Source organism: Nuphar pumila, chromosome 4, assembly GCF_984573655.1.
Source record: "Nuphar pumila chromosome 4, dmNupPumi1.hap1.1, whole genome shotgun sequence".
Taxonomy (NCBI): domain Eukaryota; kingdom Viridiplantae; phylum Streptophyta; class Magnoliopsida; order Nymphaeales; family Nymphaeaceae; genus Nuphar; species Nuphar pumila.
Genome location: NC_143252.1, coordinates 138,539,896 through 138,551,625, shown reverse-complemented (window position 1 = coordinate 138,551,625; position 11,730 = coordinate 138,539,896). Strand labels below are relative to the sequence as shown.

Genomic DNA, 11,730 nt, shown 5'->3' with positions numbered 1-11,730 from the left:
GTTGACCTTCGAACCTTACCTAATTAATGACTAAAGAAGAAACCCCATTCACCCTCATCGATGAAAAAGTGAAAGTTCATTTCTTTCGACTTTAGCCCATGAGCCTTAGCATGTTGCTTCCATCTCATACATTTATGGATTCACCACTCGACAATAAGGTTTACAAGGTTTTGCCTTTCCATTTTCAAGTTTGTTGCCTCCTCAATATCAAGGATAGACTCTTCAAGTGATTGCAAATGATGCAATTTAGCTTCTCAATCATCTAGATTCTTGAATTTTGCGAGACATCTATTTTTATTCTATTCAATGAGATTCTTCATTATAAACTCTAGTTTTGCGAGGATTCTTTGGGCACTCCAACCACTTGATAAGGGGGTTGAATTCCACCATTCACATAAGAGATCATTAAATTCGGGTTTTCAAAACCATCACATTTCGAGCTTAAAACCAAAGATTTTGCAAAAGCGACCCTCCCCCAAGAGAGCCAAATCATGGAGTGGTCCGAAATCTCCATTCAATCCGTCGATGATCGCAAGTTATGAAGTTGAAGAATCATGTTAGATAAAACCAAAAAACGGTCCAGTTTCCTCATCACAGGTGGCATTCTCTTATTGAATGATGTGAATTTAGAACCTTCCATATGTAGATCCAATAAATGTACTTCATTCATAAAATCTGCGAACTGATGCATATTTCTAATGAAAAGTCATACACGATTTGAGTCTCCCAACCGAAAAATGCAATTAAAGTCACCACAGATACACCAATTACTTGTGATTTTTGAATCAAGCAACTAGGGATGACACTGGACCGGGGGAAAGCGGGGTCCCGCCTCGCCCCGTTTGGACTGGGGATGGAGGGCATGAAACGGGAATGGAGGTGTGGATGAAGGTTAAAATTCATCCCTGTGCAGGGATGGACCGACACTTTCTCCCCGCCCTGCCCCATATTACTAAAAGACCCTGAATCAAAAAATAAACCCTAACCCTATGTTTTATCCGTCAGAGCCGTCGCCTCTTTCCCTTCCCCATCTGCATTCTCGCTGGAGCCGGGCCGTCGTCGACCACCGTTGGTCGACGCCGACCACCATTGGCCGACACCATCTCTCCCTCCTTCCTTCCTTCTTCCCTCACTCCATCTCTATCGACGTAGAGCAGGATCCCGTTGGTGACGTCGCTCTTGGGGAAGACGATGGACTTGAGGTTTTCGCGGCTATCGTCAACGATGAACCTGAGAAGCTTCGCGAAGTCAAGGATGATCTGGGTCGTTCTCTGGGAGAAGAACCTACGGAAGAGGCGCTCCCATGCGTGGAGGTCGAGCGAGGTCCAACAAAGAGGGTTGAGGGACGCGACACTCCAGGGGCGACAAACCAACGGCACGCTCAGCAGCAGGTCCTCGACGTCGAGCTTCTGGAGGATGCCAAACAACAATGGGGCGGGGGTGGGACTGACCCCCACGCCATCACCCAGAACATAAGCTCTGCCCTTGCCGAAATGGACTACAGGAGCCCTATCTCCATCTCCGCTTACGGAGACACCAAGCGCATCCCCGCCGCTGTCCAGCATCGGCATTACCCTCAACCACGTACCCGTAGGTATCCTTTTCTCTTCTCCTCGATTCCGATCACCATCGTTGGCTTTCTTTGCTATTTCTATTTGCTTTGCTCCCACTTTTGGCTCCTCTGTCATCTTACCGATTGATCGGATCGATCGGTTGAATCATCGCAAAACTCCAAACTGATGTCGCTTGGTTTTGCTTCACCCGCTTTTGTTCCATTCTTTGCGGATTAGATGCGTGAAGCCATGGTGTCTGGTCGTTCTTGCGTGGGTAAAATTGCGGGGGACGAGGCAGAGGTAGGGACGGAGGCGGGGGTGAGGACGGGGAGGGGGTGGAGGTCCAAAGTCTCCCCCACCATGGGGGTGGACCAGGGATGAAGGTTAAATTTTAAAGACAGGGCGGGGGGTGGAGACATTGTCCCCCGCCCCGTCTCAGTCCACTGCCATCCCTACAAGCAACGCCTTGATATTCCTCAATTCAGCTCAAAACTCTTTTTTCGGAGGCACTAACTAGTGTGGGGGTGTGGGGCCCGTAGACTGACATTAAAAAAAAAGGCAAACTACAATTCTCCTCCTCACAAAAAAAACAGAAATTGAATACGATCCAACATGGATAACCTTGCCTTCGAAGGTCTCCCTCCAAGCAACAAGGTTGCCCCGTAAGGTACCTAATGCTGGTCACACCACCTAAGGTACCTAATCCTCAAGCAACGCCTTAATTTCTGACAATTTGGTCTCATAATTAAAAATGATATCCTGCTTTTTATCCATGATAATACTGAAAATAAAAATTTGTTTTGCTCGACCGCCTAACCCTCAGGCATTCCACATCACTATCCAGGCTCCATGCTTTGGGGTTCGACCCGGTTTTTTATCTGACATCCAAACCCTTGACCATCCAAGTCAGACCCGACCCATTGATATCCCCCATAGTCACTCACTTTCAATCGTTCCATGCCTCCTTGTCTTCGTACCCTCACTGTCATACCTAACTATGGTTAAGCCAAACACTCTGGTTAACAAAAAATGACAAATAAATAAATTAAATAAATAAAACAGGTAATACACAGAGGCACTCCTCTCTGTTTCATCTTCTTCCTCGTTGCGTCCTGCAGAAGAGAGAGAGACAGAGATGGCGTTGTCAGGAGCTCGAGAGGAGAACGCGTACATGGCGAAGCTGGCGGAGCAGGCGGAGCGCTACGAGGAGATGGTGGAGTTCATGGAGAAGGTGGTGGCGGCGAGCACGGAGGAGGGGGAGGAGCTCACGGTGGAGGAGCGCAACCTCCTCTCCGTCGCCTACAAGAACGTCATCGGCGTCCGCCGTGCCTCCTGGCGCATCATCTCCTCCATCGAGCAGAAGGAGGAGAGCCGCGGCAACGGCGGACACGTCTCGGCCATCCGCGGCTACCGCGCCAGGGTCGAGTCGGAGCTCTCCTCCATCTGCGGCGGAATCCTCCGTCTCCTCGACTCCCGCCTCGTTCCCTCCGCCTCCACCCCCGACTCCAAGGTCTTCTACTTCAAGATGAAGGGCGACTACAACCGCTACCTCGCCGAGTTCAAGACCGGCGCCGAGCGGAAGGAGGCCGCCGAGAACACCCTCGCCGCCTACAAGTCCGCCCAGGTCTCTCTCTCTCTCTCTCTCTCTCTCTCTCTCTCTCTCTCTCTATATATATATATATATATATATATATATATATATATATATATATATATATATATATATATATATATTATATGCGGTTTTCTTCTGCTTCTACGATCGGCTGATTTCGATATTTTCTCTGCGATTTCTTCGTGTTCTCTCGGCGTTTTACAGGAGATTGCGACCGCCGAGGTGGCTCCGACGCATCCGATCCGGCTCGGCCTCGCCCTCAACTTCTCCGTCTTCTTCTACGAGATCCTGAACTCGCCGGATCGGGCTTGTACCTTGGCAAAACAGGTGAGTTCGATCGCCGGATCCGGCCGATTTTTTGCGATCAGTTCACGACGAAGCCCTGAATTTCCCCGTTTCGTTCTTCCGAGAGTTAGGGTTCTGTGCATTTTTTTTTTTAATTTTTCTTTCTCATCTTCGATGAGTTTTCATTTCAGGCGTTCGATGAGGCGATAGCCGAGTTGGACACGTTGGGCGAGGAATCGTACAAGGACAGCACCCTCATTATGCAACTCCTCCGGGATAACCTCACCCTCTGGACGTCTGATATGCAGGTAAATTGTTTCCTTTTTTCTTTCTTTTCGTTTGTTATCTTCCCGTTATTTTCCATTTTGATACATTTGTTAGGGCTTTGCTTTTATTTTCTGTTTTATGTTTTTTTTTTCATTAGGATGATGAATTGGATGAGATCAAAGAAACAAGCAAGAATTCTGAAGAAGAGTAGTGAATTTCTGGTTTTTCTCTTGCTTTTATCGGTGGGGGGTGTGAAGAGTATGGAGTTCTTCCTTTCCCCCTTTTTGTTAAACAAGGCGCTTGATATGTTCCCTTCTTTTTCTGTCTGTTTTTTTCCTTTTGAATTTGAATTGAGGATTTTCGATCCAAATGTGAAAGCCAGGATGGTCTGTAATTTACTGTGATGTGAATCATGTGATCTCTCTCTCTCTCTCTCTCTCTCTCTCTCTCTCTCTCTCTCTCTCCTGCTGACGCTCCCCTTTTGCCGCCCCTCTCTGATGTTCCTTTTCTCTCCTGCTTTTTTTTATTTGTTTTGGCTTTTGCTTTGTTCAGTTCATGGGTTCAACCTTGCTGAATTTCTTTCGGCTCTCTCTCTCAAAGGTGAAGTGAGCAACTAAATGACTTGGGATGGGGCCTAAGGCAAATAGGCAGGTGGTTTATGTTCAGATCCCATGATCTTCACCTCCTGGGCAAGCCTAAGTGTGGTGACTCTTCTGGGGATAGGGATGGCAGTGGATCAAGGGTCTCTGCCCTGCCCCGTTTGGATTGGGAATGGAGGACATGAAAAAGGTTAAAATCAAACCCGTCCGGGATGAAGGTGGGGATGGACTTATGCTTTTCCCTGTCCCACCTTGTCCCGTCCTCAATCTTTTTTAAGGATGGCAGTGGATTGAAGAAAAATGCGCTCTGCCTCGCCCCGGTTGAACCGAGGATGAAGATATGAAACGCGAATGGAGGCGGGGATGAAGGTTAAAATCAAAACCTATGCAGAGATAGAGATCAGGATTTTGAAATGAGTGGGGATGAAGACCTTGTCCATCCCTCCTGCCCGCTCTACTGCCATCCCTAATGGGCAATGGGTAAGCCATCAGGAGTTCTATGCTATCAGGATAACAGGTTAAAAAAAACTAAATGCTATATATATATATATATCTTCAAGCATATTTCAACACCATTTTAAATGTGTATTTATGTTATGGTCCTAGTAGTAACTAATGGTGTCATTACTATATAAATACTGCTCGACCGAATGGCCAGCGGGTTGGTTGTGAGGGTGCTGCACCAGATCAAACTTCACTTGAGCACGGGTGTGTCCGTAGCTTTCAGAGGTAGGCCACGAAAGTCAAGGTGGTCGCAGTGGTCATGGATTCCTTGGTCCAGCAAGGGTTTATGTAAATACTGCTACCATTTTCACACTATCAACATAAGATGCTCGTGTCAATTTCATGAGTGCCGTTACATTTTCTTATTCTATTCTATTTAATTGCTAGGCCAAGTTGAACATAAAGCCTCTTGATGGGGTTCCACTTCCATTGCCTTCACTAATCCAGCTTCGAGATTCGACTAAAGAGACTCAACTACGTTTTTTTCGTAATTAAAAGGAAATTAGAAGGCTATTTGTTACACATTCTTTTATAAGACAAACTTCAATATATTAAATTTAAAGTGCCACAAGTAAAAGAGTCTGGATCGCGTGCAATATGATTGCACAAAATTTTGTGCATTAAGCACTCCATCGCCCTCCATCAGGTCTTGGGTCCCACACCTGACTGGCCCTGTCCCACAAGATGGAGGGTGATCAGGTGCATAATGCACAAATATTTGTGCAATCTTTTCACCAAGTAAAAGCATCAACTTTTCCAAAATCTCCACCCCCTTGCATTTTTTTTTAAATTCCCAAAGCCGATTATTTTCTACACAAGTTCCAGCCCATCAGTTGGGCTAGGAAACTACCCCAGAGAGATGCGCACCCCTTGACCTTAGGGACCCACCAGCTTGGGCTTATGCAACGAGGATAATGCCTGCGGGAATCAAACCCTGATGACAGTTGAGTCCTGTTCCAACTACGCTAACCCCTCGGGTCTGCAAAACTTCATTTAAAACACATCTTTTTTAATAAAGCTTTAAGAAAAAAAAAGAAAATCTTTTTATAATATAAAAAAACTTGATAAATATTCACGTTACAAAAATTTAGACTTCAACAGAAATATAAACCCTAAAAATACATTCTCATAAAGAAATGTAATTTGGATAATTGAAAGCATCCGAACAGTTGTGAATGGTGCTTTTTGGATCAAACCATGCATGAAGGCTCAGAGTCGGGTTGAGCATGAAGCCAGACTGACTTGACCCGGGTCCGTTAAGGGCAACTCACCAGACCATTTTGGGAAACCTGGCCTAGGCATGACCCAGCTTGATAATAGTTGGGGCGCGGTTACGAGTTTAAGGCAAATGCCAAAGGCCACAAAATCACACTAAGCGGGGCAACTGAGTTAGATCGGATCAGAACCCAACCCAAAATCATTTAAAAATATTTAGTAGACATTTTTCATTATTTTTTATTTTCAAGAACTTTTTCTAAGCTTGGTCCAACCCAGCAGGCTACCATGACATGTTCCACTAGACGGCCATCTTTGGATGTGGATCCAAACTCTTACCCAAAAAAGTAGGTTAAGTAGGGATATGCCATTGTGGAAAAGATGAAAAAAAGGTGTGCAATATGGGTTTGGGTTGGATCCCTTACCATCTTGAAACCATTCATGATGGAGGCCCACTATATATGTGTGATTTGATAGGGAGGATCAGGTGGATGTGATTGCTTTCACTTGAACACCTACCATCTTTGAAATACAGCCTGTCAGCTGCGGAGCCTTTATCATGTGCCAATCCTAAAGTGTGCAATCACTTGAACCTGATTTCAATTCATACTGCTCTCGGTCAGCTTGCATAATTAATGTCGAGTATTTTGTGTCGCATCGTGTGCGTAACTTCGGGTCGGGTGGGACACACCAACTTGCGAGTTATGGATCCGGTCCTGATTGATCATTAGAACTGCGAGATGCATGCTTCAAGAGGAGCCTATGACTAAGGAATGAGCTGGTTAGCTTCATCTGCCAACTGAGATTTGGAATTGAGCGGTTTGTGCTTTTGGTTCTTGGAAAGAGACAAACAGAGTCGATAAGATTACCAGCTCATTTTCGGATCCCAAACTAGGCCACATATATCAGCCATGTCTTAGAACTTTTTGAAAAGATCATTCATTCCTTAAGAAACCCATATAGACAGGTTCCCCCTCATCAAAACAAAAAAACATATCTTAAAAATATCACATATTTTAAAAATATAAAACATTTTCACCAAGGGGTCTCAGGTTCGAACTCCACCCCGGTTTATCATAACCGACTATTTGCGCATACACCACCGCAGTGGTTAGTCGTGGTGAGCAGGATCATGTGTCAAGCTGAAGGCTTAGAATCAAATCCTGCTAGCTCATGGGGGATGCTGTTGCTTTATCACAGTTGGGGGAAGTAAGGCTGGGTGCTCGTGTCTTTAACCCAGAGTTTTACCTTGAAGGGAGGCAGGAGGGTTTTCCTTCGTCATCAAAAAAGAAAAAAACAGCCACCACATACATGGAAAGACGGGGAAAACAAAGAGACTAACATACGAAGATGAGGGGATATTATGTGAGAAACACGATTGCGTTTGACCAGTAAGTCTCAGGAAAGAAGAACACTCCATGGTGACTTAAATGTATTTAATCACATACATATACCATAAAACTCTTCAACATTTTAATCCAAGAAAAGAAAAAGAAACCATTTTGTTTCTTTACTACCTTTTGACAAGGAGCTAGCACTAACTTTCTAGAATTTGTAATGGCAGTTTAATTTTTACAAATAACCATATCTGATAAGTTTGTTCTCCTCAAACGAGTCTTATATTCTATTTCCTTTTTATCTTTTTCCTTTTCATCATTGTTTTTCCACACCACAATTGTTCCACCAATTCTGGACCCCCGAATCTGCAACAAGAACTCGAACCAGTAAAAAGAAATGCAACAATAATGCATACATACCAACATAAAAAAATAGCTAGAACCAAAAAATATGAATCAAGTTCAGGTCAGCTGGATGTTGATCTTATTTTATTTGACCGCCAATTTAACAGTTGGATTCCGACTAAGATCAGGCTGGATGACCGCCTCACCGAATTATGCTTTCATATGATTTTTTCTCAACAGAAACAATGATAAAAAAAATGCTCTTTACCAGTGATTCCTATATTTGATCTCTACCTGCAACATGTATGCATATCTACAAATTGGATCAAGTTTGTGTCCAGAGTATAACCTGCCATATCTGATTCCAACCCATCTTTGTTCATATTTTTTTCCCATTCACAAATTGAAATCATGTCTAGGATTCAACCCAGCAGTAGCCTAATGATAGACCAGATCAGTTTTCAACTTGAAATATCATTTAAGATGAAGCAGAAACTTGATGTTCAATCTAAAGAAACGGTCAAAATGCCTAAGCAGGCTTTCAGAAAAAAGCAGGGCTTGCACGATCAAACATTTGATGGACCAGAAGTAGGAAAGGTGAACTTTGCTAAAGCCCTAGTCTGACCATACAGCAACAGGAAAACATTGTTAAACATATAAGAACTTGATACATCCAGCCCATATGGGCTAAGAATCATCTATTCACTAGCACGGAATTGGCAAATCTGTACTGTAATGAGATGAGATAACAATTTAAGGCCATCCATGATCAAACTTTGATTTCACATCCTGACTCCCACACATATCTCTACTTTTTCAACCCATTTAAACTGATTGAGCTTAACAGAAGTGGATCAGACTCCATGTTTCGGCAGATTCAAAAGACAGGCTGAGCCAAGCCGTTGGACTTGATTGATCCATATCAGTTGTCGAGGTTTTCAGAGGCATAGTGATATCATTGCTGCTTCAAACATCATGAAACATTTCTATTATGATGTTCCTTGGTTGAATTTTGAACATTTAACTCTTGGTCAATGACGTAATCATAAGTTTTGAAGCAGAAAAATGGGGTATATGAAGGAGAAACAGCAACTAATTATGGAAGGATATCAAGAGAGCATGAGGCATGAACCAACTAACCCAAGAATAGCCCAATCTAATTAATCACTGAGAGGTGGTTACAAGAACAATACTACATTGCAGCACCCAACAAACACTTCTTGGCTGGTCAATCATTTCAGAATGGTTAGTCCACTGGTGACTTCTTAATGTGTATAACCTTTAACCTTTTAAGTCTTGACAATGCCAACACCCAGTTGGAAAACTTTGGCTGAATTGGAACTTCAGACAAACAAAGGCGAGACATGACGAGGCTTTAAAGGGATCTGCTGTACAATGAACTTAGGTGGTTAAGACTAATCAGCAAAATGAGACAAAGCGGGAGACCACCAATTTGCGAAATCACATCTCCATAATCTTTGAGGAAATTCCCCAGGAACAAAATGGTTTCACGCATAATCAGTTGCTCAAGCTTTTATGTAACTAAGTAGATAATTGATGAAGTTGCAAGAATATCATATTAGAAGAGATGGTGAATAATCAAAATTCATGGCAAAAAGTAACAAAATTTTAGAAGCGCTTGGTTTTTTTTATCAGAGACATATCAAGATAGGGGCATGTTGTCTTAATAAAGACTTGTCGCTTGTTTCAAGCATGATTACCTAAAGAATCATATTCTAACAGAGAAAAGCAACACAACTTTTGGAAAGTGGTGTTTTTCTGGTTCCTTTAGCACAGGTTGTAGAAAGAAGAATCAAAATTTCCTTTGAAATTGCAAATACAAACGAGTTTAGGCAATCAGAAGGCTTTGTTAAACAACACTTTACGACTGGCAAGCATTTCATTATATTGGCAAGTGCACTCCACGAAGGCCAAAATCTGATAAAGAAATGATGGTGAAACATGTAAGTGAAGAAGAGAATATGACGGTTGATGAAGGAAAAGATATTCATGTCTCCCTTAACAGCAAACTTTTCATCGACTTTTCGAATCTTGTAAAGGGTTATTTAGGTGTCCAATGTAATGCATGCATGGTTGGGGAATTCCAGAACTATTCCAGCCATTTCTATTTGTTTCCATTTGAATTTCTTTTGGGAAATACCAGGGCCGTCAGACAGTTCATAGATCATGATTCTGTTTCAAGGTTGTAGGAGGGATTTCAGGTAGGAAAAGGATCGCATGCTTCGACCCTATGAATGCATATGGATGGGTAGGATCATCTGCAGGAATGCGTGATGAATGTGGACAGATCTGGACAGCCAAGATGCATTGGGTTGGACGGCTAGGATTGACATATAATGATGCATCATAAGATAAGATCCTTCTTATCCTAATTTTATTTCAAAAAGAGAGAAGCAATAGGCAATGTTTCCTCTGCTTTTAAACTTAAAATAGCCTAAAGTTTGTACTTGTGCAAAGCATGGCTCATAAGATTAGTGCATTTGAGTCGAAACCCATAAGATATGATGTAAAAATTCACATGCCTAATTGTCATTGTAACAACCTTTGATAGAAACTAAGTGCCTGGTGCAGACCCATGTGACCTTAAACTGAACCTGTAAAGCAGCTGAATTGGCTATACTGATTAACACCCAAAACCCTTGTTGTGGTCAACAGAAAATAAGGGGCTTTGTAAGAAAGAAATGCTATACAGCTCAACAATTCCACAAGGAACAAGAAATGCTTAAACTGATAAAAAAACACAAAAGGAACAAGAAGGAAGAAAATTTTAAAGAAGAACAAAAATGGGCATCGACCAAACACGATGAGAACTCACCAATCACCACTTCGAGCTCGGGATCGGCAACCGAAGGAACCCCGGAGACGATGGGTGCAGAATTCCGCCCCACGGGGAGGACGGCGAGAAGGGGAACCCCGAATCGATCAAAGCCGGGCTAGAATTTGAGCTCGGCGACATCGACGGCAGAAGCAGCTTAGGCGATCGCATCTGCATCGAACAAGTGGGCGACGGGAGCAGGAACTGCGGCGACAGCGGCAGGGGAAGAACACCCGCCAGGCGCACCGGCGAGGTAGGCCCAGGGTTCGAGCCAAGTGGGTTCGGCAGGGTCGAGCCCACCGTCGGTTTAGCAAGGAACCCCATGGTGGTATGCTCGGGAGGGTTCGGCAGCGCCGGGAGAAGGTCGGCAGGAAAGGCCGGTGGGTTTGACGAGATCTCCGGCGGGGTTCTCGCGATGGGCGTCAACGGCGGCGGTTTCATCCTCTGAAGGCGAGAGCTTGGCGGTTTCGGCGGGCGGATCGGTGGAGGACGGTCGGGAAACCGCTCGGAGGACGGCGAGCCGGTCAGCCTCTGCACGACGCTCCGGAAGTCGCTCTTGTCGATGGTGTAAACCGGAGGACGATGGTGGTTGTCATCATCGTTCTTGCCATGATGATGATGGAGCGATGATGATGATGATGATGTCGATGATGATAACGATGATGGTGTTGTCTTACCGATCTTATGTGAGAGCTTGCTTACTCCAAGATGATGATGGTGGTGATGGTCATGGCTTGGAGCTCCAGCAGATGATAATGGATGGGAAGAACCATCATCCATAGTTACCGTATCCGTACTTTTCCCGACGACAGGGGTGAATTTCCCAGCGGTTTTCCGGTAAGAATACGCCGGGAAAGGAGAGGTAATGATGTGAAGGGACTTAGGAGTTTTCCGGCGACTTTTCAATCCTTTTATGTCTGGTTCAAACCCCAAACGTCTGCATCGGCACTTGGCAGTCAATGAGGGAATTGAACATTTTACATAAATAGGCTTCATTTTCTCTTAATGACGCAGAATAGTCAACCGTGAGTGAGAAAGTTTTTTAAATTTTATGAGGGTAGTTTGGTAATAACATTTTAGACAGCAAGTTGGGGGTGAAGAACGGGAAGAACGTTTGAACTTTGGAGTAGATAGCATCAGACAGCACTGTTTATATAACGTGTTGGATCTTCTC

At 44.0% G+C, this 11,730-nt stretch overlaps 2 protein-coding genes across 2 annotated transcripts; one reads left to right on the top strand and one right to left on the bottom strand.

The window, feature by feature from the left end:
• The first annotated feature begins 2,632 nt into the window (after positions 1–2,632).
• Positions 2,633–4,114, top strand: LOC149841259 (14-3-3-like protein 16R). The gene is made up of 4 exons (XM_090004731.1): positions 2,633–3,177; positions 3,373–3,495; positions 3,645–3,761; positions 3,878–4,114. Exons 1-4 carry the CDS (start codon positions 2,689–2,691, stop codon positions 3,929–3,931), a joined length of 783 nt encoding a protein of 260 aa, XP_089860857.1. The 5' UTR covers positions 2,633–2,688; the 3' UTR covers positions 3,932–4,114.
• Positions 4,115–7,556: 3,442 nt separating this feature from the next.
• On the bottom strand, positions 7,557–11,421 carry LOC149841258 (uncharacterized). The gene is made up of 2 exons (XM_090004730.1): positions 10,557–11,421; positions 7,557–7,741 (listed from the first exon to the last, which is right to left on the bottom strand). The coding sequence occupies exon 1, from the start codon at positions 11,334–11,336 to the stop codon at positions 10,560–10,562; it is 777 nt and encodes a 258-aa protein (XP_089860856.1). The 5' UTR covers positions 11,337–11,421; the 3' UTR covers positions 7,557–7,741; positions 10,557–10,559.
• Between the last annotated feature and the right edge of the window lie 309 nt (positions 11,422–11,730).

What these genes read in the sequence shown, in the direction of transcription:
- LOC149841258 (XM_090004730.1), bottom strand. Translation starts at nt 11,336, where the DNA reads ATGGATGATGGTTCTTCCCATCCATTATCATCTGCTGGAGCTCCAAGC.
- LOC149841259 (XM_090004731.1), top strand. Translation starts at nt 2,689, where the DNA reads ATGGCGTTGTCAGGAGCTCGAGAGGAGAACGCGTACATGGCGAAGCTG. An exon ending in CTTGTACCTTGGCAAAACAG is followed by an intron (nt 3,496 to 3,644) that starts GTGAGTTCGATC and finishes TTTTCATTTCAG; the next exon opens with GCGTTCGATGAGGCGATAGC. An exon ending in TCTGGACGTCTGATATGCAG is followed by an intron (nt 3,762 to 3,877) that starts GTAAATTGTTTC and finishes TTTTTTCATTAG; the next exon opens with GATGATGAATTGGATGAGAT.